Source organism: Onychostoma macrolepis, chromosome 10 (genome assembly GCF_012432095.1).
Source record: "Onychostoma macrolepis isolate SWU-2019 chromosome 10, ASM1243209v1, whole genome shotgun sequence".
NCBI lineage: Eukaryota > Metazoa > Chordata > Actinopteri > Cypriniformes > Cyprinidae > Onychostoma > Onychostoma macrolepis.
Window position 1 is genome coordinate 6,428,203 of NC_081164.1, and position 27,724 is coordinate 6,455,926.

The 27,724-nt window shown below is 37.5% G+C and overlaps 1 protein-coding gene across 5 annotated transcripts; it reads right to left on the reverse strand.

The window, feature by feature from the left end:
• Positions 1–908: 908 nt before the first annotated feature.
• Positions 909–27,556, reverse strand: LOC131547815 (rab GTPase-activating protein 1-like). Of its 5 annotated transcripts, XM_058788500.1 has the most exons (9): positions 27,415–27,556; positions 13,433–13,638; positions 11,086–11,115; positions 6,964–7,192; positions 4,734–4,941; positions 4,464–4,638; positions 3,258–3,415; positions 2,904–3,046; positions 1,052–1,164 (listed from the first exon to the last, which is right to left on the reverse strand). In XM_058788500.1, exons 2-8 carry the CDS (start codon positions 13,580–13,582, stop codon positions 2,914–2,916), a joined length of 1,083 nt encoding a protein of 360 aa, XP_058644483.1. In that variant the 5' UTR covers positions 13,583–13,638; positions 27,415–27,556; the 3' UTR covers positions 1,052–1,164; positions 2,904–2,913. The 5 variants fall into 5 exon arrangements, with proteins under 5 accessions (XP_058644480.1, XP_058644479.1, XP_058644481.1 ...); XM_058788497.1 differs by lacking the exons at positions 2,904–3,046; positions 27,415–27,556 and adding an exon at positions 26,346–27,297 and having other exon boundaries at positions 909–1,164; XM_058788496.1 differs by lacking the exon at positions 2,904–3,046 and having other exon boundaries at positions 910–1,164.
• Positions 27,557–27,724: the final 168 nt, after the last annotated feature.

Below are 27,724 nucleotides of genomic sequence, written 5' to 3' on the forward strand. Positions count from 1 at the left end.
GGAACAGGAACAGAAACTTTTAAATACCAGTTCTGTTCGGAGTGAACCAATCGAAAAAGTTTTTAAGCCCTGCTTTATGCAATTGACCAATATCGGTATGGACCAATAGTTGTTTGTTAAAATCGGTATCGGTCCAAATAAATCCTATTGGTGCATCCCTAATAAATATATATTTTATTCATTTACCACCTTTATTACATTGAACCAAGAACAAAGTACCTTAAAAAAAAATCTGAGAAACTTAAAATCATTATGATTATTATTATTATTAAATAAAAATATGTTATTTGTATAGCACCTTTTGTTGAAATTCTTCTTCTTATTATTATTATTATTATTATTATATTGTTAATATAGCAATAATAATAATAGTAATAATAATAATAAGTATTATTATTATTATTATAAACTTATAATAATAATAATTGTTATTATTAAATGTTTTAAAAGTATCTAATTTGTATAACACATTTAATGCATAAAATCCAGATCAAAGTACTTTCAAAAATCAGGAAGCTTAAAAAATAAAATAAATAAACATACATACATATATACATATATATATATATATATATATTATATTATATTATATAATATGTATATGTATATATATATATATATATATATATATATATATATATATATATATATATATATATATATATATATATATATATATATATATATATATATATATATATATATATATTTTATATATATATATATATATATATATATATATATATATATATATATATATATTATTGTTATAAATAAATTAAAATACATTTTATTTGTATAGCACCTTTCATACATAATGCTGTGCATTCAGGCAGGGTTGGCTTCAGTTCAACACAACATCAGTCATCGTAGAGAAAACCATCCTACATGTTCTCATGGCCTGAAAGGAACACTTAAGCGCAGAAAAGACATAATTCAGCACGTGTTTATCATTAATGAATGAATTATTGGTTGTAATGGGAGACGCGAGGCTCTTCTGGATGAGGATGTCCCCTCTGTGGAGAAAGCCGTGTCGCTGAGGAAAGCACGTACCTCTCGATGGCCAGCTCTTTGTTGGACGTCTGCTGGACGTAGATCACAATCTTTTTGTCCATGCCTGGCCGCAGTTTGAAGCTCTGTCTGTCCTTGTCCTTTGATACGGCACTGTTGGTCACAAAGAGAGTTTTGGGTGAATCTCACATGTCCAGATTTCACCTCAAAATCAAAAGATTTAGTTATTTTGATGACAATTAAGCCTATTTTTCCTACGTGTCTCAAAATTTTAAAGCTGAGAATTCACATTATTCTCAATGGTGATTCTTATTAGATGCTCATAACTTTAGTAAAACATGGTCACACTTTATTTTAAGGTCCAATTCTCGCTATTAAAAACCATTAAAGGGTTAGTTCTTATCCATAATATCCATATTTCAAACGTAATAAACACTTTTCTCTCACTTCCGCTATCTGTTGTACTTGGAAGCCGTTCCGGCAGCTGACGTAGGACGTATGCGTTGTGCGTGCGCCTCTGAGATATGCTAGTCTTGCGAGTTCGTTTACAGGAGCAAAGGAAGCAAAGTTTCCTTACTTTAGCAAAGGAAAACCAGTCTCCTCTTGGCTTATATCAAAATCCTCTGGCATTTTTCTTTACAGATCCTCATTTTGTGCTTCTAATTCGTGAGCGGCGTTTTGTTTTGTTTTGTTCTCTCTCCGCATTCGTCGACTTCTCCGTACCACAGTTAGATGAAGTGAGAGAAAAGTGTTTATTACATTTTAAATATGGATATTTTTTCTTACAAAAACGCATGGATTCGCCAAGAATTGTGAGAATTGGTCCCGATACTAAAGTGTTACCAAAATTTTTTGTATTGAATAATCATAAATTAAAGGTAAAAGCTTGGCATAAATCAACAATTCAAAGACAAACTGTTTACTGTTAACTACATATTTTTGTTGCCGTTTAAAATTGACATTTTGGTCAAAAAATGATTTGTGTTTTTATTAGCATTATAAATAATATTATATGTCTCTTTATTCAAATAATACACATAACTACTAATCAAACGATTGAGGTTGGTAAGATTTTTAAATGTTCCTAAAAAGTCTCTTCTGCTCACCAAGGCTGCAGTTTTTGACCAAAAATACTGTAATATTGTGAAATATTATTACAATTTAAAATAACTGTTTTCTATGCAAATATATTCTAAAATGCCATTTATTCCTGCGATGCAAAGCTAAATTTTCAACATCATTACTCCAATCTTCAGTGTTACATGATCATTAAGAAATCATTCTAATATGATGATTTGCTGCCCAAGAAACATTATAAACAATAAAAAAGGTTTTTTTTCTAAATATTTTATGATTATGTTTACTATGATTTTAAATATATACAGTACTTAAGACTGATAATAATGACTAAACTTAAAAGGATTTTAAAAAAATAAGCCCAAAAAAGACTAAAACAAAATCTTCTGTCAAAATGAACACGCATTTCTTGCATCCAAATGGAGCGATAGAGCCTTTCAAGGTAATTTTGTCATTTTTTCCTGTTGTTTTTATCCAATGTGACTTACAGTCCATTTATAACAGGCACAGTCTCTCTGGAGCATCAAGCTCACGCTGATGGAGACAGTGCAGTTATTTTGGGCACTTTAGCCCTTTCCTTAAATACTTTTCTCTCTTTAGCCTTTTCTGTGCAGCAGTAAAAAGCTGGTATAAAAACACTGCATACACGGCACTTACTTAATTTTACTTAACTCTAATATTATAAATACAATATACATTTAATTTATATATGCTTAATTAATATTAATAATAATTATAACATTTTAATATGGAGCTGTGGTGTTGTTCTGTATGCCAATGCTTGTTACACTGAACAATGCTTTTTTTTTAGTTACAGTCAACAAGTCAACAAAGGATATGCTTCTTTGAAGTGAGATCTTTCCAGTGCAGGTCTGTGTTAACAGAACCCTGTGTAGGGCAGAGGAATGAGGCGAAGATGTAAGGGATGATAAATGACAGGAAGCATGTGTCGACACTTCTGAGAAAGAGAAAGAGACGAAGAGGTTGAGGAACTGCAGATTTAGCTATTTTTATCATTTCCCTCATCAAAACCGGGCAGATGACTTCCGAAGGCTGGATACCAGAAAATAACACCTAATTGAATTATTCAGTTAGAGACGAGACCTCTCGGGTTAAACGCAGATATGTGCGGGAGAACTGAATCAACTTTAATGGAGGGAGAGATTCACCTAAATGTGCCCTTCCCATCATCCTCTTTGATCTCCAGACTGACAGTGAAGGTGAAGACGTCGCTGTCTGGCGTAAGGGGCGGAGCCTTGGATGCGAGTTGCGCTTTATTGGCTGATCGGCGGAAAGCTGTGGCAAAGCTGTAGAGTATTCTGCTGACCTGCAAAGACGAACACACACACACACACACACACACACACACACACACACTCACTCAGTGATTGGAGTCAAAACAGTCTCCAGTGACACAGGCTGTGTTACAGTGACTCACTGTCAGACTGTTCTCAGGTTATCAACACTCATTAGCACACACACACACACACACAAATACACCTGACAGCTGCATCCCTGCTGTTTTAACATTTTGCTCCACACACAATTGGTACACGTCAGGATGGTTGACTGGCTGACCAACAATCAACTAGTCATTTAGTGAATGGTTTTTTTGCAACAGTGCTTTCAAAACATAGCAAATCTCAGTTCTCCAAAATCTCAATTGCAACACTTTAGCGTGCTAACAAAATCAGCAGTACAGTAAAACAGTTTCATCTTTTAAACTCATCACCACCACGACACCCAAGTATGTGTGTACATACAGTATTTATTGGCTTAAACATAACTTAACAGCTATAAACACCTGAATGCACATCATTTTGAATCTTGGATGCATATAAGTGGTTTTGTGCCAGTCTGCATTTGAGTTTACTTATGCTGGCTTTAATAGTTTTGTGCAATAAATATGTTTAGTTAGGTAGCCTATTTATTTGTAGAATGTGTGTATATTACATCATAAGAATTACAAAAACAAAATCAATAACATTATATATAAGCAATGTTTTGATATGTGAGCATTTCTGATATCATAGGAAAAATACAAAAGACAAGTGCCCCCCCTTCAGACTAAACCAGGAAACTGCAATTCTATCAGCAAGAAAAAAAATTACGATGCAACAATCAAGAGTCTCAGGAAGAACTGGTCCGAATCAAATTTGACCACAAAATCAAAAGATAGGAAAATAAAAATTTCTATTTTATAATGTATATTTCTTTTTCGTTTATTTTCTATATTAATCATTTTTAGATATCTGAGAAAAATATAACCTGGACATTTCTTGACGGTCTTTGTAAGAATCGACCAAAAATTCACAACTATCATTCCACAACAATTTTTTTTAAGCAATGCGTGTGTGCAGTTGTGTTTGTCTCACCGCCTCCTGGATCTCACAGCGGAAGACGTGGATGCGGAAGATCTCAGCGTTGTAGTGGCTCTCGGTAAAGGCGAAGCAGTCGCTCTCTGGTGTGCCGTCGTGGCCGCGAACACAGAAGAGGATCTTGTAAATGGGGTAGTTGGCAATCTCAGTGCTGGTCTGAGGGTCCAACAGCCTGATGAGATATTCAAGTGCAAGTTACTTTAACCTCTTTTTCAATTAGCATCATTTCTTTTCTTGGTTACTACCGTCGTTAGCTTCCTAAAGTACCTGACGGTGCCCTCTGAGACTCCGGGCACAGAGAGGGTGACGTCCAGGGGCATCTGGCACTGGCTGCGGAGGATGCTGACCATACGCAGAGCCTCCACCTCACTGCGTGGGGCGTTCACTGATGCACAGCCTAAATACGTCAGCTTACTGAACACCACGCTGTCTTCATCTGGGACAGGGGTCCCGGGACTCAAGTCAGAGGGCTCATCTAGAAGCAGTGACGGGAAGAGAGACTCTAAATGAAACAGTCAATGTTTTGGACACACTTGACTTAAAACCTTTTTGATCTGACTACTTCTAATTAAATGCTTAAAATAATTTTTTTCACCAAAGTAAATAGCGCCTATGTATGAATTTTCATTAAACAGGTAGGTATGTGTCTTTGACCAGCAGGTGGCACTCTATATATGTATTACACTATACTATATAGTCTGCACACTTTTTAGGTTTTAACCTCAATGAAATTAGCTATTTTTTTATTGTCTGAATGCAAAAAGGATAATAAGAAAATTAAAAACCTTAAAATAATAAAAATGTAAATAATTAAAATAATTTTTTTTTAAAAACTGCCATTAATTGTTATGCAAATAGATATGGTGTGAAAATGGTTTTGAAATGTGAACAAACATGTTTTTTAAATATAACTAGTTGAATTTAGACAAAACTACTTAACTGAAAATATATATATATATATATATATATATATATATATATATATATATATATATATATATATATATATATATATATATATATATATATATATATATATATATATATATATTTATTTATTTATTTATTTATTTATTAGTGCGGGCTATTAGCAAAATATATATATATATATATATATATATATATATATATATATATATATATATATATATATATATATATATATATATATATATATTAATGGTATCAAAATTAGCGCGTTAAATCAGGCTATTAATTTTTTCAGTTTAATGCGTTAAAAATATTTAACGCAATTAACGCAGGGGCAGGGCTACGGTTGACAAGAAATGCATTTATTCAGTAGCAGAACGTCTTCACCACCACATCAAACAGGAGACGTTTCAGATGGCAGTGATGGTAAAATCATCTGCTCAAATCGAACCCTTCCAAGTTTCAAAAGGTAAGAAAGTATGCTTATTTTTTCTTTTTTTTTTTGATTATTATTTTATGTTCTTCAAATATCAGGAAAGTTTGTTATTGCAGCAATTAGAGATCCATCCGTGCTGGATTTAAGTCTGAGTCGCTAAAAACCTGAATATGTAATGATTGGCGAAATATTCATGCAATTTAAAGTCTTAAAATGTCTTACATTTTACAACATTAAGCCTTAAATATCAAATAGACAACAATTGAAATGATTGGGTCTTAATTACAACAATAAACGTCAGCATGTTATCTCGGCCATACTGATTTAAAGATAATGTCCCGCTTTTTGTAGAATAAAGTTCTGGTCAGATGGATTAGAGTAACGTTAGCTGCCTTAACTGTTCCCTCAATAATGTGTTTAATTACCCACTATAATCCTAGCTAAAATTAACAAAATATTTAGTATTGCCCTTTGTGCCTAACTTAACCAAGAAAAAATGATTTGTCCTAAAATATGGAATAAATGTGATAAAGAAAGCATTAAATTTACTTTTCTCATACATGTTGACACATTGTTGCAACACTAATTTTGTGTTTTAAACAAATTATAAAAAAACTATTTGTATTTCTTGAAAATTGTTGCTTCAATTAATGTTTTGCAAGATAGAACCTTATAATTCCAAGCGGAAAAATTAGTTTTTAAATTACTTGTTCTATCTGCATTTGACCTGTTCCAAAAATCCCCATTTAAAAATTTGAGAGGATTTTGATTTTGTACATTTAGAACACATTTAGGGTCTCTGTCATTTTCATGCAGGAAAGAGACTTGTTCCCCATATAATTTTTGCTATATGGAATGCAAAAACTTTGAAGCTCAATATCTCAAAACCACTCAGAATGCAGATAGAACCTTATAATTCCAAGGCGACGAGATATACACACACACACATATACATACATATATATATATATATATATATATATATATATATATATATATATATATATATATATATATATATATATATATATATATATATATATATATATATATATATATATATATATATATATATATATATAAAAACACACACACACACACACAGGAAACGGTGATTTTTGTTGTTTTTACCCCTGTAAGATCTCTCGTTGAGTTCACTCTCCTGAGCTCCCTGAACAGGCAGCACTATCTCAAGTTTAGGGGGTACTGGGCCGGACCGCGATGGCACAGCTGTAGTGGGATAGCCATGGTCGGCCCCTCCCAGATGGTCCGGTCCTCCCACCATTTCAGTTACTGAAGGATCCATCAGCACATCTTCCAGCTCCTGCTGTAACTGCTGCTCACTGCCGTTGCCCACGATCTGAAAACACACACACAGACACAGACATACGCACACACAGACACATCAGTACAGTCATTTAATGACTCATGTAAGTCACTTGCATATATAGACCCAAGATGATGAACAAGAAAAAGACTCGACAGTATCGGACCATAGAGTTAAGTCAGGGAAAATGGCATATTCTAAATTTCACAAATGAAACAAAGCTTTGAGGGACAGACATAGTACGTTCAATATGTTGTCCTGTCTTAAGGTTGTAGCCATTTATACAACACATGCTTTTCAGGAGTTTTTTTTAATAAATTAATATTTTCAATGTTACGTCATCTGAACGATGGACAACAATGTTAAAAATCACTGCAGCAGACTGAACGTCTATCCATCACAGCCTCATTTTTATTTGCACAAAATTAAAGGGATAGTTCACCCAAAATTGACAATTCTGTCATTAATTACTCACCATCATGTCGTTACAAACCTGAAAGACCTTCGTTAATCTTCAGAAAACAAATTAAGATATTTTTGATTAATTCTGAGAGCTCTCTGACCCCCACATAGACAGCAAGGGCCCTTACACGATCAAGGCTCAGAAACGTAGCAAGGACATCTGTAAAATAGTGCATGTGACATCAGTGGTTCAACTGTAATTTTACAAAGCTACGAGAATATTTTTGTGTGCAAAGAAAACAAAAATAACGACTTCATTCAACAATTCGTCTCCTCCGCGTCACCCTATAGCGCCTTTTTGGGGAGTATCACATATGTAAACAAGGTTTGCTGCTCTGTGTCAGCAGCATCGTACGCAGATACGTACGTTGTTTATGCTTTGATCTGAACGTAAACAACGTATCCGCGTACACACGTTGTTTACGTGTGATACTCTCCAAAATGGCGCTATAGTGTGACGCAGAGGAGACAAATTGTTGAATGAAGTCGTTATTTTTGTTTTCTTTGCACACAAAAATATTCTCGTAGCTTTGTAAAATTACGGTTGAACCCCTGATGTCACATGGACTATTTTAACGATCTCCTTGCTACGTTTCTGAGCGTTGATCATGTTAGGACCCTTGCTGTCTATGTGAGGGTCGGAGAGCTCTCGGGAATTCATTAAAAATATCTTAATTTGTGTTCCGAAGATGAACGAAGGTCTTACAGGTTTGGAACGACATGAGGGTGAGTAATTAATGACAGAATTTTCATTTTTGGGTGAACTATCCCTTTAAATATGGTGCCCACTGTCACTAACACCGGGTTTATGCTGGTTGCGCTTGAGGTTGTCTACACTAGATGCATCAAAGCAAAGTTCCAAATGCATTTGTCCTGTTGTTGGAAGTAGCATAAGCACCTAGAGTAGCTACATAAAAGAGAACAGGTGAACTGTTGATTTGTCTACTATCTATTGTGTTGCATTGCTTGCATAGTTGCAAATTAGAACTGTCAATTTAACATTTTATTCATTTAATTACAAAAATTGAACGCAATTGATATTAACAAATAATTACACTCTCTGACCAGATTGAAGGGGTTTCTAATACCAAATTTACACAAAGGAACACAAAGGAACTTTTGAGGTGAATTTTAAAGGTGTCTTTGGATGCAAAATTCACTTTTACATGTTGTTTGAACTGAAATGTATCTTGGCAGTGTGTGTACACAACCACCCTATAATGATAAAAAAAAAAATGTTAATCCCAATAAATCATGTCCAGTGTCAAGCTTTTCTCAGATTCTTGGCTGTGTGGCGTCTCACATACACAGGCCACTCCCACAACCATTGACTGACACTTGTGTTTTACCTTAGACCTGCCCTGAGTGAGCTGTGAACACAGTCCATCATTATTTCAACGCCGGGGCAGGTGTAGACAAGAATGTCTCCAAAGCGATTGAGGTGTTGTTGTTGTTGAATGTAATAATGAACATAGCAGTCATCATTTACTCCCGACACCTGAGCCGCTGAAGATGCACTGGATTACGTTTGGTTTTGAAGGGAATGCCCCCAGATCTACCTAAATGCGTTTATGTTTAAAGGAACATGCACTGAAACGGGTCGTATGCTGTTTTTGACAAGGTAAAAAGGGTGTTGTTTTACACTACCATTGAGAAATTTTAACCAAAGTATATTACAGACTTTTCATTATGACCCTAAAGAATCATATCAACTAGAGGAAAATGGGCATCTGATGACCCCTTTAAGGCTGAAATACACTACAAGACTTTTAAAATCTGAACAGACAAAAACTGATTTTAGACATCATACACTTACAGACTTTGTAAATAGTGACAAAGAAAAACTGGCTATGCACCATGCAACTGAAGATCATACACTACCAGACTTTAAAGTTGTTCCGATCACAAACTCATGCAGAAACGTGCACCTTGTTGCTAGGAGACACTTGACAAATGAAAACAACGTGTTCTAAAATCTGTGACCATCATACACTACGTGATTTTCTATGGAATCTGTCAACTCAAATCTGCAGACTGAAGGTCCTTGCACAATGAGTCCGAAATTTAGTGGTTTTGTTTTCATATTCGTCATCCTTTCCTATCAAAATGCTTGCTACGGATGCGAAAATGCAGAAAATCGAACCTGATCCAAATTTTATTATGACGGACAAAAGTTTCATTGGCAGTGTGTAAACGTGATTGACACAACGTGAGGTCGTATTTATTTTTTAACGTGCGAAAATTTCAGACTCAATGTGCAAAGACCTTGACTCCGACTTTCGGCAACTATCATCCACTTCTCCAGACTGTATATCGCTGGAATATTGGGGCAAAAATCGTTTCCAGGCTTTAGGCGTCATTTCTAATTAATGTTGCTTAGTGGTGGCATAAATAAATTTACACAGCATTTGCACCTTTATTAAATACTTTGATATTAGGGGGTGAGGTAGGTCAAAGCAGGAATAATTTAGCCTGGCTTTTAATGTGGCATTGCATCTTTACATAGAATTTTGAGCAACCTTAACCTGTCTGTATAAAGGCACCTTATGGTGCGTTTTTGAAGGTGAACTACTTGGTCATTAAATACTTGACAACACCATGCTCCTGGTCAGCACTGGCCAAAGTTGGGCCGTCGTTGAATGTCTGTCAAGCTCAGTTTTGTGGTATGTTCCACACCACTGACATTAGTCACACCTCTATGACGTTTTAGCAGATTGAGCATGTTGAACCGACGTCGGATAGGACAAGAAGAAAAATGAAAGTGACAAAAGCAAGCAAACAACACACAGATGGCTGTCCCAAATTTAAACCCCCATCTTACCAGAGCATTCAATACGATCAGTGTATGTTTCAGTTTTGATTTGATTCCACATCAGGAAGTTTGCAATTCAACAGATCTGAATTTTTTATTCCTGATATTCTTGTTATTTGATTGGCTGAATAGACAGAAGGTGTGATCTGCATTCATTACAGCCATAAAAACAGTGACTGAAAACAAAGATGATCTTTCAACACATAGGAACTGCATACAGCAATGCAATGAAGTTCAGTGGGAGCAGACGATTTGGCAGATGACCTCCACGAAAGACCTCAAAATGTGCATATCTGTCAAATGCATTCTGTTTTGTTTAAAAAACAAATATAAAAGTGTGGCAAAAGAGCTTTATAATACAAGCTAGAGGTACTAGCATGGACTGGGACCAAAAGGCGACTGGACTAAAATGCCTGGAATGACGGAAACAGTGGAAGCACCAGAAACAAAACAGAAGCCTATAAACACTCTACTGAGCACTGCACAATCACAATATCATAGTCCCGCTTATTTTCCCACACTCAGCTGTTGTACAGGCCAGTGAAGCTGCCAATCAAACTGATCAGCCAATCAGACACAAGGCACAGAGACACAGTACGACCACAAAGCCACAGAGGAAGAGAGAGAGAGGAATAGATAGATAAAGACTGACCTTAAAGCTGACCCCTTCCTCAGAAATCACCTGTGTAACAAACAGAGTGTTTAAGAGATGCCCATCTGAGAGAATGGTAATGAATGGGTTAACTGAGAGAGAGTGTTCTCTACTTTATGACCGATGGACTGTGAAAGACTGACATCCAGCAGAAACATCTTCACTTTTAACTGCCACAGTAGATCATGAATTGTGCTACATAATGTGACGATGCCCTCTAGTGGCAATAGCAAGTGTTTATGCCCATTATTATTACGTTATTACAAACCCACATCTATTCTTTCTACCGAAGAACACAAAAAAAGATATTTTGAAGAATGTTCTCGCTGCCCTTTTTCATACATTTTAAGTGACTATTTCTTGGTAAATTTTTGGTAGGTTTTTTTTGGTAAAAACATGCGTGGGTAAATGGTGAAATTTTGGTTGAACTATTCCTTTAATAAAGAAGGTGACAAAAGACGAGCATAATGTGAAAAAAAAAAAGAGAACAAAACTTCAAACTTGGCTGGTCCATAGCCATGATCAAATGCAAATCTGAAGGAGCAGACTTCACAAGCCAACAAAATTAACAAATCCACCAAATCAGAAAGCAGGAGTGATGGTGTAATGAGCATACGAGAATCATGACCACAAGGTCTAAAAACAGGCAAGACTGGAGCGGCGTGGCGTGGTTGAAACCTCCATGAATTGTGGTCCATGAATAAATGAGATCTGTATGGATGCAACATCTTATTGTGGCCCACCATAATACTAAAACGAATTGTGAACATTTGTACATAAAGCTGAAAGTGCATTTGTCAAAAGTGGTACATGGACAAAGAACACACTGTAGTGCCGATACATCAAATTAGATGTTGAAAAAAAAAAATCAAAGGTGATACGAACTGGACAGAAATCTCGACAGCATTCATATGGTGTGGCGTCATGTGAGAAATGGACAAGTCAGGGCACAGGCTAAGCAGAAGAATAAAACATGGAATGAGAGTGTGCAGTCTGCCTGTACTCATGACAGTGACTGAATGGATGTGAACATTTAAAACCTTATTAGCACTTTTTAACAATCTAGCTAGGTGGTGCAAACTGTACTTGCTAATTAAATGAATGGGGTGATTTTTCAATCAGGGGAATGTTCCATCCCCTAGGATGATTAAAAAAAAAACCTCTTTAAATTACTTTTTTTAAATTTGAAGTTTGTTGAAGCCTGCTCACCATCTAGTCTTTTAATTTCTCGTCTATTATTAATTTATAAAGTGTTCTGTCAAAATCTGTTGCATTTTTCCAAAGAACTTAAAAAAAGGTGAAAACTTTCTCAAAGAATTGCTGTCTGCAATACTGATCACATCAAGCATTTTAGAGAAAAATTACGTTTTTCCAAAAAATGTATATTTAGTTTAAAAAACTACATCATGATCTGAGAACAACTTTATCAGGAGTTATTTAACATATTTAGTTAGTATGAGAATTTTAATTCAAAGGGAACTTATTTTTATTTTATTAATAAATAAAATGGAAGTAAATTTACTGCTTACTATCCTGCTGTGTTAGCAAATCTAAGGTGTATCTTCTCTCATTATATTACAATCTAGGGCTACACGAAAACTAATTATGATTTTTCGAATAAAAATGTGGTTACAATTTAAAATGCAATTAAAAAAAAAAAAAACAGGTTTGTAGGGCTGCACGATTTGACCAAAATGTTGTGATGATGATAATAAAAATACAACTATTGTATTAAATTTAAATCTGTTAATTTAATAATAATTTCATTTTACACTGCAATTGCAAAATTACAATATTAATATTTATTGCTTTATTTATTCATTTTCAAATGTTAAACCATCAAACGTTTCTTTTGACAGAGGGATCCCTTAAATTTGATCTTTTGTTCATAAGTGCTTCTCCTAACAAGTTTGTTTGTTTGTTTATTTGTGTTTAACACCATGCCAGCTTCTGTGGCTATTTTCATGGCGAGAAAAATGAATGGCTAAATTATATCGGGTTTTTACAATTTATTTTCGCAGAAGACCTTTGGCAAAGGTTGCGTTCCCAAATGCACATTAAAAGCAATACAAACTCGACCTAAGCCATCTAGCATTTTCTGCTTTACTTCGATTAATCGTGCAGCCCTACCTACTAAAATTAAAAGCTGATCATTACAAAAGAATCGTTACAAAAAAGCTGATTATTTCAAAACATGTGATAAGCACTTCAAATGTATATTAAACTATTTCGAAGATGTTTGGTTTTTCAAAATTCCAAGTAATTAAATGAGCCCTTAACTGAAGAATCCCCCATCTATAGTTCACAGAGTAGAATTTCTCCCTATTCGTTTTCTGTCTACTCTTACCTTCAGTCCTGTCTTTTCATCATCGCTACCATTATTAGTGGAGGGGGTCTCGTCCCCCAGGCCGGACACCAGGACAAAGTCCTCACTGTTGAGGGTGGAGACAGAGTCGGAGGACACGCTAATTTTCCCCACCGAGGCCTTGTCATCCATGACTGCTAAATCAAGCCAGACGCGCTCATGAATGGCAGTTTAATGAGCAAAATTACCTGGAAAACAAAGAGATGAAAAAACAATGAGGAAAGGAAAAGAAAAAAAAAACATGAGAGGGGCTTGCACGCCCATGCTTATTTTAAATGCATCCTTTGTGAACTGCAAATATAGTTTGTGGTTCTTTATGCAGCAAGTTACAATCAACTGTTCTACAAGTGGCAGCATTTACATGCACAGCTATTTAAGGGCACATGGTGTCTGCAGAGCAAAATAAAATTCAACACTTTGACAGAAGTGCTGGCTAAAGAGGCAGAGATGTGTGTGGAAGTATATCGTAAAATGATAATAAAGAAATGGCAGGTAAATTTGGGTTAATGGAAATGTATTGCCAGGTACTCATTTTGTAGGCATACATCAAGGGTCAAAAACTAACAGTCACTAACCAAACAGCAAGAAAATAAAATCACAGTTACTTTATTAGAAAATTTTTTAGAAACTGCAGTGTAAAAGTCCAATTTGTAGGTGTTTTTTTTTTTTATTAAAAAGACATCCAAACTGCATTATTTTTTGCATTAATTTTCATTATTATTATTATAAATATTTTGAATTATACACATATATATATAAAAATGTATATAAAATGTTCCAATTGCAAATGTTTTGGTATTCACGTGCTTATTGTTTTCAATTTATACTCTCGCCTGGCTCCGCTTCGCGAGCCTCCGCTGACTGCGCGCGCACCTTCCCAAACAGACGAGACTTTTATACTTGTCGCGTTCGCCGTTGTACTATTATTTGAAACGACAGGGGGCAACAAGGAGTAATTGTCCTCTTAAACCATTGGGAATCACCGGTGAGAAGAATTCATTTGCCGGTACAAGACTTCTCACGTGATGAATGAGTTGAATTAACAATTTCTTTATGAACCGATTAAAATAATCTTAAGCTTTTGGATTTATTTCGCATCAAACAAGACAACTTTAAGCAAATAGTGTATAAATAGTGTCTACATTACTTCTAATTCTATTTTTATACAATAAAAATAAAACGTACTTGAATTAAAAATCCTTGGACAACCTATGCAAAAATAAATAAATAAATAAAAACTAATTATTGTTTTCCCTCAAAGCTTCAAAAAGCACCTGATGGAGTTTGAACTTCACATTTAACTGCCTCTGTTTCAGACAAATACCGGGACAGACGTGCATGTTCGGCTAGAATTGCCCAGAACTCGTGCATCTTTGGAAGCGGATCTGCGCGGAAAGTTACAAAAAATGTCGTGCACAACGCCACGCGAAAAGACGTCTCGCGCACTCAAAGCAAACTTCTGCCAACACTGCGATGAAGTCATATTTGCGCGCACACCCAAGCGAACTTGCGGACGCGTCGAGTATTAATCAGCCTTTAAGAGTTGTCTGTGGTTTTGAGAGAAAAAACTGCGGAAAAACATGGACAATCTCAAGGCTACAATCCATCTCCAGAGATCTTCATGTTCCTGTGTCCACTGTGCGCAATATCATCAAGAGGTTTACAGCCCATGGCACTGTAGCTAACTTCCCTGGACGTGGACGGAAGAGCAAAGTTAATGAAAAATTACAACGAAGGATTGTTCGAATGGTGGATAAAGAACCCCGATTAACTATCAAACAAATTCAAGCTGATCTGCAGACACAGGGTACAACAGTGTCAGCTCGCACTATCCGTCGCCATCTGAATGAAAAGGGACCATGGTAGGAGATCCAGGAGGACACCACTGCTGACACAAAGGCATAGAAAAGCAAGATTGGAGTTTTCCAAAACTTGTGTGACAAAACCACAATCCTTCTGGGAGAACGTACTGTGGACAGATGAGACAAAAGTAGAGCTTTTTGGTAAAGGACATCATGGCACTGTTTACAGAAAAAGAAATGAGGCCTTCAAAGAAAAGAACACAGTCCCAACAGTCAAACATGGTGGAGGTTTTGGGGTTGCTTTGCTGCTTCTGGCACTGGATGCCTTGACTGTGTGAACAGATCATGTCATGAAATCTGATGATTACCAAAGAATTTTGGGGCGCAACCTAGTGGCCAGCGTCAGAAAGCTGCGTCTCCACCAGAGGTCATGGGTCTTCCAGCAGGACAATGACCCGAAACACACTTCAAAAAGCACTCAGAAATGGTTACAAACAAAGAGCTGGAGAGTTCTGAAATGGCCAGCAATGAGTCCAGATCTGAATCCCATGGAGAGATCTCAAAACAGCAGTTGGGAGAAGACATCCTTCAAATCTGAATGACCTGGAGCAGTTTGCAAAAGAAGAGTGGTCCAAAATTCCAGCAGAGAGGTGTAAGAATCTCATTCATGGTTACAGGAAGCGATTGATTTCAGTTATTTTTTTCCAAAGGGGGTGCCACCAAATATTAAGTTAAGGGTGCCAATCATTTTGTCCAGTGCATTTTTTGGGTTCTGTGTGGAATTGTATCAGATTTGAGTTTTCTTCTCTGTTTTTTGTTTTGTTCCAATGATGGGTTGCATTTTCTAATATATATATATATTTAGTTTAAGTTTAATTTCATGTTGTTTCAAGTTTGAATTTATGTGTCTTTTTATATATATAACTCTATTTAGATTGAAGTTATTTTTATTTGAGTTTGGTCATTTTAGTATAATTTTATTATGCTTAATTTATTACATTTAGTTACCATAGCAAAATTTTCAAGTTTTACACGTTTTAAAGTTTTTTTTATCTAATAATTATACTGTATTTTTATTTCAGCTTCATTTCAGTTGTTAAATTTGAATAGTTTTAGGCCATTCCAAACATTGGGGGGGCATATCATATATGTGACCCTGGACCACAAAGCCAGTCTTAAGTTGCTGGGATATATTTGTAGTAATAGCCAAAAATACATTGTATGGGTCAAAATTATCGATTTTTCTTTTATGCCAAAAATCATTAGGATATTAAGTAAAGATCATGTTGTCTGATCCCAAAAAACCATACATCAATGGAAGGCTTATTTATTCAGCTTTCGGATGATGTATAAATCTCAATTTCGAAAAATTGACACTTAAGACTGGTTTTGTCATCCAGGGTCACATATAGCCAATCAGCTTTAGGTACGTCAAAGCCATGAGATTTGCTATTGTTATTGATAGTCTGAAGTACATGAACCATCAATATTTCTGATCTGTTTTCCCAAAAAACGTAAAAAAAAATTATAAATGCGCTTATGCCATGGTCTGTCTGAATACTCGATCATGGAAATCGTCTTCCCGAGGGACCGCGCTGTGACTTTCGTCGCCCATAGGGCGAGGTCAGTCGACGAGCACAGCTCCTACATCAACCTCGGGTTGGTACTACCCTCGTGCATTTTAGTGCCTCGGCTTGGTGTACTCACAGGACAGCCAAGACATGCAGGGCAGAGGCTGCTTGGCCTGCAGTGCTGTAAGCTTTGGCTGCGATAACGGCCGTCAGCCTACAGGCTTTGGACGGGAGACGAGGACGATTTCTCCAAGTGGTGGCGTTTTGCAGGCACAGGTGCACCGCAACCGCACTCTCGACCTGGGGAATGTCATCGTACTCCCTAGCCACCCCGCCATCGAGGGTAGTGAGGATGGGGGAGGCAGACGAGCAGCTTCCAGCTGAAAAATGGGCCGTCCACGACTTCATCAGCTCCTCATGCACCTCCAGGAAAAAGAAAGGAACCGGGGCAGGGCGTGGTAGCGAGCCACAGCCCATGCCAAAGAACCAATCATCTCGCCGCGAAGGCTCGGGACTGGGAGGTGTACATGCCTCCAGCCCGATGCTCGCGGCTGAAAACGATTTGAATGCACTTCGCGGAGGCAACCACCCTCCGTTGCGTGTCGGGTGGCTCTTCGCCTCCACGTCGTGCATTCAAATCGTTTAATGCACAGCTAGCCGTTGATTATCCCTTACATATCTGCTAAAAGCTTATTTAGTCAATACAGTACAATACTAAAAATAGGCTTCATTTTCTTTTTTCTTTTAGATTGAGGTCTGAAATATGACATGGTACATTAATATCCAAATACCTATCTATTCTAGCTCTGTATCATTCTGTGGTGCATTTATGCAATGTTAATGTATGATGGAAATGGGCCTGGCTCTGTTCTACAGCAGCCAATTGTACACAACATGCAAAAATCCATTTTATCTCCACGGCAACAGTCAAATGACAAACAAAGTTGGTGCTGCTGTGGATTGTAAACTTAGCAGCCCGCATTGTACTGCCAAGTGCTGTTTACATTACCATGCACATGACCGGGTATAACAACACTGTTCAGATTGACCTTATCCTTATGCAAAATGATTTATTCTTTTTATTCCAATGAAAGAGAAGCAAACTTTGTTCTATTGCAACAGAAATTGAAGCTGAAAAACGAATGATAGTTGTGTTTATGAGAGCTGTACCTGCGTGTATCTGGACAGGCTGAGAGGGTTTGGCAGAGGGTCAGCACTGAACTATATTTGGATACGGGAGGGAAATAATGGGACTGTACAGGTCCTGACATGAAAACACTAACAAAAGCAGCTGCGCCATTTCACTCTCACAGATCTGCAGATCCCTAGAGGAAGTGTCGAAGAATGACCAGAACCTGTGTGTGATTTACACAAACACACACACAATGTGCTCCAATGTGTCACATTCCCAGAAGTCCTGTACAAAGAGGATATTGATACAATGAACTCAAGTCACAAAAGTGAGTTATAGACCTGTGACAAATGTTGTAAGGTCTGCAGACAAGAGCCAGTTTCAATGGGCCCGTCTCAGAGAATTTACAGTTATATATACCTTTTATATTATATATATATAATTACAGCTATATTTAAGCAGACCAATTTGTTTTAGAACCAATGTAATGCTCCTCAAAAAACAAAGCTCTTCCATCTACTATTATTGATTTTCAACCAGCCATATTGTTCCATTAAGTAAAGCCATATTTAAAATGAAAATGTAAATTATGTTCATGACAGACTTTGGGTTTATACACTACCGTTCAAAAGTTTGGGTGATTTTTGGATGATTTTTTAAAGAAGTCTCTTTTGCTCACCACAGCTACATTTATTTGATCAAACACAGTAATACTGTGAAACATTATATCTATTTAAAACTACTGTTTTCTGTTTGAATATATTGTAAAATGTAATTTATTCCTGTGTTGCAAAGTTGAATTTTCAGCATCATTACTCCAGTTTTCAATGTCACATGATCCGTCAGAAATCATTCTAATATTTATTCTAATGATTTTATTCTCAAGCATTTCTTATCAATGCTGTAAATAGTTTTACTGCTTTGTGACTCTTTGATTAACAGAAAGTTTAAAATAACTTACTTTATATTATAAGTGTATTTACATAATTTCATGCATTCTTGTTAAATACAAGTATTATTTATTTCAAAGACGTCGTGTCTATTTAGAGCAAATTAAGACTTTATGATAGTTTAAAGAAACAAAACATCCTTATGGTGAACAGAAAACATATTTACTATTGTTCCATTAATATTAATTTGAACTTGCAATATTAACAAAGTATATGCAAACAAAAAGAGCATTGACCTAGAGTAATAAATGCTGTAAAAGTTGTTGCATTAACATTGTGAAGTTTGGTAAATCAAAGTAGGTTACCAAAACAATCTCTGCTTTTTATTGATTTAAGAAGCAGGACAATTGCTTACTGGTTAATGTGGTTGACACCAAAGCTTTTCAAAAGAATACTGCCTTAGACTGCTCATGAATGATGCAATCTATTGTTAAAGTTGGATGTGGAAAAATAAAAAACGGCATCCATTCTGCTGAGCCATGCAGGGATCTTTTTGGACACACCTGTTTTGGCAGTTTACTATGTAGGAAACTACAGAGATCCACCCATTCAATCAAAGCCAAAGAAAGCCACCACACAATGCCAGGCAAATTTTGTAATTCTTGCCCAGTCTGGATAAATTAAACTACCTGAAACAAACCATGTGCTCAGCTTTGACTTGCTCAAACTGCAGAATATTGCAAAAGAGTTTGACTGACTCAACATGTCACAGATGCTTGTTTTTGCTATTTTATTATTGGCTCTCTTGATTACTAGTCACTACCAACTTCTGGAAACAGAAATGAAACTTCTGTTTGAGACTGGTGGGAATCACAGATGACAACAATCTAGACAATGATGTGGTCATCACACACACTCATTATATGGAAAAGAGCAGCTTGGTCATTCTGCTAAATATCTTCTTTTGTAGTGGGTAAATGATGACAGTGTTTTTATTTTTGGGTGAACTATCCCTTTACACAAACGGTAGCAGGAGAGACGTGCGTTGCTTCACAGGTCAGTGGGTTCAGGCTGCTGGGATACTGTGAGAGGGGATGTTAAATGGCAGGTTGTTCCTTTGTGAATGAGCTTTGGTTTTCCTGACTGGGCATATTGTGCTCTGTCCTAATGGAGACCAGGCTCAGCGCTACACCCTGGGGAGCAATGACCAGAAACCAGCTGTACACAGCCTCACAGAGCTCCGACAATGAGCCGTGTGTATTGTGCTACTGGTTTAAGATAGAGGAGTGGCTCCTAACACAGACTAATGATCAGACGCCTTGTTCACAGATATCCACATGGATTTGCGTGGAATAGACACACGAGATGCTCCCTCACACTAACGCTCTGTTCTTGCACTATTATAATGGATGCCTTGTCGGCATTTTTCTTCTCTCTCTCTCTCCGCCTCTCTGCCTCAGCATGCAACGGCCAAATGAGGAGTGAAACACAAGATGATGTTTTAGGCTCTCTTGGGGCAAAACGAAAAGGAAAAGGATAAGAGGAGGAGAGAGAAGAGAGAGACAGACAAACTGAGGCAGAGAGAGAGAGAGAGACAGGCAGAATGAAGCAGAGAGAGACAGGCAAACTAAAGCAACCAAACAAAGACAGACAGGTAGACTGAGACACTGAGAGAGAGACAAGCGGATTAAGGCAATGAAAGAAAAACAGGCAGACTGAGGCAGAGAGGTACAGGTGTACAGGTAGACTGAGGTGAACTAAGGTACAGGTAGACTGAGGTGGATACGGGTGGACTGAAGCAATGAGAGAGAGATAGCCAGACTGAGGCAGAAAAAGGCAGGCTGAGGCAAAGACAAATAGGCAGACTTAAGAAAAGAGAGACAGGCAAACTGAGTCTAAGACAATGAGGGATAGACAGGTGGATTGAGGCAGAAAAGAAGACTGAGGCAGAGAGAGACAGGCAGACTTGAGCAGAGAGGGACAGGCAAACTAAGACAAAAAGACAGGTGGACTAGGCAGAGAGAAAAACAGGCAGAAGGACACAGAGAGACAGGCGAAAAAAGAGAGACAGATGAAACTGCACTGTAAAAAAAAAAAGTTGAGCCAATTTAAAATTTTAAGGCAACCAGCTTCAGCAGATTTTTGAGTTTCTGCTGAAGATGGTTGCCTTAAAATTTTAAGTTGGCTCAACTTTTTTTTTTTACAGTGTGGGTAAGAGAGACAGGTGTGAATGAGGCAGAACGAGAGACAGATTAAATGAAGCAGAGAGAGAAACAGGTGAGACTGAAGCAGAGAGAGAGAGAGACAGACAGGTGAGACTGAAGCAGAGAGAGAGAGAGACAGACAGGTGGGCTGAAGCAGAGAGAGAGAGAGACAGACAGGTGGGCTGAAGCAGAGAGAGAGAGAGAGACAGACAGGTGGACTGAAGCAGAGAGAGAGAGACAGACAGGTGGGCTGAAGCAGAGAGAGAGAGAGAGAGACAGACAGGTGGGCTGAAGCAGAGAGAGAGAGAGACAGACAGGTGGGCTGAAGCAGAGAGAGAGAGAGACAGACAGGTGGGCTGAAGCAGAGAGAGAGAGAGAGACAGACAGGTGGGCTGAAGCAGAGAGAGAGAGAGAGACAGACAGGTGGGCTGAAGCAGAGAGAGAGAGAGACAGACAGGTGGGCTGAAGAGAGAGAGAGACAGACAGGTGGGCTGAAGCAGAGAGAGAGAGACAGACAGGTGGACTGAAGCAGAGAGAGAGAGACAGACAGGTGGACTGAAGCAGAGAGAGAGACAGACAGGTGGACTGAAGCAGAGAGAGAGAGAGACAGACAGGTGGACTGAAGCAGAGAGAGAGAGACAGACAGGTGGGCTGAAGCAGAGAGAGAGAGAGAGACAGACAGGTGGGCTGAAGCAGAGAGAGAGACAGACAGGTGGACTGAAGCAGAGAGAGAGAGACAGACAGGTGGGCTGAAGCAGAGAGAGAGAGACAGACAGGTGGGCTGAAGCAGAGAGAGAGACAGACAGGTGGACTGAAGCAGAGAGAGAGACAGACGGGTGGACTGAAGCAGAGAGAGAGAGACAGACAGGTGGGCTGAAGCAGAGAGAGAGAGACAGACAGGTGGGCTGAAGCAGAGAGAGAGACAGACAGGTGGGCTGAAGCAGAGAGAGACAGACAGGTGGGCTGAAGCAGAGAGAGACAGACAGGTGGGCTGAAGCAGAGAGAGACAGACAGGTGGGCTGAAGCAGAGAGAGAGACAGACAGGTGGACTGAAGCAGAGAGAGACAGACAGGTGGACTGAAGCAGAGAGAGACAGACAGGTGGGCTGAAGCAGAGAGAGAGACAGACAGGTGGACTGAAGCAGAGAGAGACAGACAGGTGGGCTGAAGCAGAGAGAGAGACAGACAGGTGGACTGAGGGCACCAGTGGGGTTTCTCTCAGAAGTCATCTTCTATTCCCAGAAAGCGTTCAGCTGGCTGTCTCCATAGCAACTGCACACCTGCTGGTCAAAAGCACGGCAGCTGTTTGATTTCTCAACTCTCACTTCTGGACTACAAACCAAACAGGAAACATTTGATCAATCAGAGAGACCAAAAGGAACTTTAATGGTGACACGGCACAAAGTGTCAAAATAAATCAATCCTGTTATAATCAATGAAGCTGTCTACAGTTCCAGCACAGTAGTCTACAGTTCTCCGCCTGGTGACAGATTTCAGGCAATTGGTATATATTTGCCCTACTCCCTATTGTTTCCTGTCCTTTACTCAAATGTACTGTACTGAGGATAAAACTGAATTAAAACCACATGTAGCCAAGTCCTGTATCCATGCACTACAAAACACCAATCCATTTCCCCTATGAAGGGAGAAAAATAGGAGATGAGGAGATAAGACAGAAAGAGAAGCTGATGATCATTCAGATTCAGTGTGTGGGAAAGAGGGAGATCCACCTATTTGCTAAGCAGGTAGTTAAATACTTTAGCAATAGTGAAATCCTTTACAGTCATGCAAATAAAGCTTTGTTGTCACAGACTAGAAATAAAACAGTAAGAGAAAGCAAAATAAGTAAAGGCAGTATGAGAAAGAAAGGGGGTAATAATACACAGAAACAGCTAGTAATACATATTTAGTGAGCAGTGAGCGTAGTCTGCATTAATAACCTTTACAGCTGCATCAGCAGTTAAATCACCAATATGAGGGCATTTGCCTACATAAAGCTGTACTAATCAGCAGGAAGCCTGTTTATGCAACAGAATAGGAAAAAAAATATTTTTATAGTTTATATCTCACAATTTTGAGAGAACTATACAATATTTATATTTTGTAATTCTGAATTCAAACTGTCTCACAATTCTGAGTTTACATCTCGCAATTCAGGTTTTTTTGCACAGAATAAAAAATTACGACTTTATCTCACAATTTAGACTTTTCAATATGTTCAGTATTGCGAGATGTGAACTCTGACTTAGGCCCTGTCCACACGAACACGATTATTTTCAAAAACGCAGCTTTTTCTATGCGGTTTGGCCGTTCGTCCACACGCAAACGCTGCACCAGGTCACTGAAACCCAACATTTTTGAAAACTCCTGCCAGGGTGAAGATTTTCAAAAACTCCGGAGATTTTGGCTTGGGACGTCGGAGCATGCGCTGTTATCTCCGCCTACTGGAAACATTTTCAGGCTTCTGATTGGCCAACATGGCTTTACGGTTGAGATTATATCGCCACCTGTTGGTTTGGCATGCTCTTGACAGTGCTTCATAGCACGCGTTTGCGTTTTCATGTGGATGGAGATTTTTTTTTAAACGGAAGGAAAAACTGTGTTTATAAAAATAACCGTGTACGTGTGGACATGGCCTTACTTTCTTGCAATTCTGAGTTTATTTCTCACAATTCTGTTTTTTTTTAACCCACGAGGAATAAAACCTAAAAAAAAAGATAATTAAGACTTTTTATCTAAGAATTCAGACTTTTTTTCTTGCAATTGTGAGCTTACATCTCGTAATTCAGATTTTTTTTTTTTCCTGAGAAATGCAATGAAAAAAACAAACTGTGGGATATAAATCCCAACTACGAGATAAAAGTCACAATTTCCTTTTTTAAATTATTATTATTATTTTTTTATCCTGTGGTGGAAACAAGCTTCCATAAAACATTGAATAAAAAAAAAAAGACCATCAAGACGAGTTTGTAGTGGGTAGTTCAAATGTCCGAATGAAGCATGTGGCCTCTGTCAGTAATATGGAGTCAGGGTGCGGTTGCACATGGGCCAGCTGCCTCACATACCCCGGAGATGAGAAGCATCTGTCATTGTGCCGTTAAACACATGGTCATCCACTGGGCCTTTCTGCCTGCCCTCTGCTCACACATCACTCAACTCACATGATCCCATGTGTTTCGAGAAATGATTCAACATGATGTCAAATATGTGCATATGGAAGCAGTGGTGCTGCAAGTCAGTTATTTTTCCCAGATGAAGACACATACCCTTGAGCGATTTCGCCATCGCTGCCTTGGCAACATAACATCCACTGAGGGGCATGTTTATTGTTGAGGAACACAAGCACATTGGGAATTATAATAATAATATAATATAAAATAGTATAATAATAATGCTTACGGTCTACTATTAGGTTTTTCAACCAATGAAAGACTTTATATAAAACTGTTCATGTATGTGTATATATACACACATACACAGACACTACCGGTCAAACGTTTGGGATCATGGCGATTTTTTTATGTTTTTGAAAGAAGTCTCTTATGCTCACCAAGGCTGCATTTATTTGATCAAAAAAATAGAATTATTGCAAAATATTGTTGCATTACTATTACAAAATAACCATTTTCTATCTTAACATATTTTTTAAATGTAATTTAAAAGCTGAATTTGATGACCATTTACTTCAAATACAAATCTTTTGTATTATAAATGTTTTTACCGTCACTTTTGATAAAATTAATATGTCCTTGCTGAATAAAAATATTAATTAATTTTTTTTTTTTTTTTTACTTACCACAAACTTTTAAATGGCAACGTAGCACTGTTTTCACAATAATATTAAAGCAGCAAAAACTGTTTTCAACACTGATATGATAGAAAATATGAAGAATGGAGAAATTATGCTGAAAATGTAGCTTTGCATGACAGGAATAAATTACATTTTACAATATAATAAAATAATTTTTTTTAAACATGTATTTGCTATTGTAGTAATATTTTGCAATATTACTGTTTTTACCAACTTTTTATCAAATATATCTTGTACTTATTTAAAAAAACTAAAATTCTTGATGGGTGTGTGTATACACACACAGACTTGTGGTTTACGTAAGGAATAATTGACGACAGGCCGTTGGATTATTAGAAAAATAATGCACACCCGAGGTGGTGATGCGGTCACGACGCGAAGCGGATTGGTCGTTACACCTCGGGTGTGCATTATTTTTCTAATAATTCAACGGACCGAAGTCAATTATTCCGCTTATACTACGGTTGCCACACCTCAAGACACTGATCAGATGATATATTCCAAGGCATTCGTCCGGTATTTCTACTCAAATCGCTATTGTGAGTAGGATTATTTCTTCCGCATCTCATCCAAGGCCTCTGTTGCTAATTCCAAAACGTCATTTTAAACCTAGTAACGGAGGCTTGAGCCGTTGATAACAGACTAATGCAGTTAATACAGTTAATAACTAAGTTATGAGAGAGTGAGAGAAAGAGAGAGAGAGAGATTACCTCTGTGCATCTCTGTTCGGCAGCAATGTATCTAGTTAGTGAAACTTAGTTCCTTTTGTTCACAAACAGCGCCGTTGTTGTTACCTCGCTTGTGAGAAATCATGTAGTTTTTAAGTTGTTTACTGATAAAACCGTCAGAGTAGCGCTAACAACATTAACGCGATGTATGCTAGTGTGTGTGCAAACTGTAACTGTTATGTGTGTGCGGTCTGTGAGGGAGAGAGAGCGGGAGAGATAGAGTATGTGCTTTCCGTACATAATAAAGTGTAATTTTGTGGCAAAAATATGGACATGATCTGTCGTTTTTATCCTGTCAACAAAAATAAATATATCTTCTGCAACAGTACTATGTCAACCTGCTTTCAGGCTAGGTTTTTGTTGCATTGCTCACTTTAAAATGAATGGCTGAGTAATTATTGAAACAATAGATTAAATAAATATGTTACTTCACCTATCAGGAAAAAAAGCCACCAGTCTGGGTTAAATCTTAAGGTGTGGCTGTTGGCTGTTCTTACACACACAGTTCTTCCAAAGACAACTGTTATGCAATCTGAAATCATGTTAGCAACAATGAGCTGAACTCACTGCTTGCAGTAAGTAATGGGTATATCCGCCTCTGGGTGGAGGAATAAGGTGGTGCTACAATTAGTGATCTTATTGTTTTCAATCGATGAATCCTTTTTATTTATTTTTTAATCAATAAATCGTTCTCACTGACTCATCTTTCCCATTTGAAGTGAATACCAGCTTTCCAGCCTTGAGGTACAGTTACTTACCATTGCTCATTTCAGTTCATTTCAATAGGATCCCGTGCAAAAGAGCAAAATAATTCACCATACAGATTTCACTAATGTTCAAGTGGCGCTAACCTGCTTGGTTTGAAAGTGACTTCTGTGTAAGCTGAGCTTCACACCTCGCTACACTATTGACAGAAAATGGACCGGTTTTACTTGGGTTTTTGCCCAAATGTGACCACACCTTAAAAGTCTAGCTATTGCACGAGCCAATAGCATTCGACCGCAGGTTATGACTGAGCATTTTATTGGTTGACTTACTAAATGAACACCTCCCCTTCACTAAACAGGTCGTTTTGAGTCTGAAAGAGCACTGAACAAATACTTACTGTGGCTCTTAGTCCTGACAGATAATTGGAGAAACAATAACATACTTTGTTGTCATAATAAAGGAAAATTATAACACTTGTCTCGGTCATGAATGAAGGAATCACTTGAATGCATGATTCAATGACTTGCTTATTACACATAGAAAGACAGTCACTTCACGCCACCTATTGGCGTAACAACGTAAACTGCAGAAAGAGTCACTGAACAAACAGTCACAGATGTTTTGGGCGGATTTAACGTTAAATGATTCAGTTCAGAATCGCTAGCTAGTATAATCAAACACATGACCATCAAGACACATCCAACTACATTCAGAATCATTACACATGCGATAAAACTTAGTAATGCAGCTATGTTAGCATCTATTGCAGATGATGCGTTTCTACTACGAGAGGCGAGAAATCCTCTAATTATATTTTATATATGCTTAGACAGTAAGACACAAATAACGTCCTTGATTTTTCTTTGTTTAAAACAGAATCTGTCACAAAGATGGGAATGTGCGCTGTGCAGATCTTTGCAGGTTTTGTGCCATGCAGTGAAGCAGAGATCAGCACACGGCCTTTAACGGGCTAACACACTGTAGCATGCTAGCCTCAAATCCAAATCTGCATATACTGTGTTATATCTTCCTCCTAAAACGACTAAACTACTGAATAACGAAACAGACGTGTAGAATAAATAAAAACGCGGAGGTGTGCATCGTTGCCACTCATCCTACCTGTTTCCACAAAAGCTTTTTATTCCAGAGAGGCTTGACATAACAGCGATGAACATTAGCCAGCAACAGTGCTGCTGTAAACACAAACCAAACCCCGCTCGCTCTGCGCGTGCGCCGCAGCACTCTTCAGCATTCTTCGGAATGGAATCGAATACTAGCTTGCAGCATTCTGCATACTGATAGAGAACGTTTACAAAGTTCTGGAGGAAAAACATTTCAAACAGTAGTATGCTACACTGTTTTCATGTTAAATCATGTTGCATGTTTACCTGAAAAGAGCAGATCTGTTTATAACTTAGAAAATAAACAC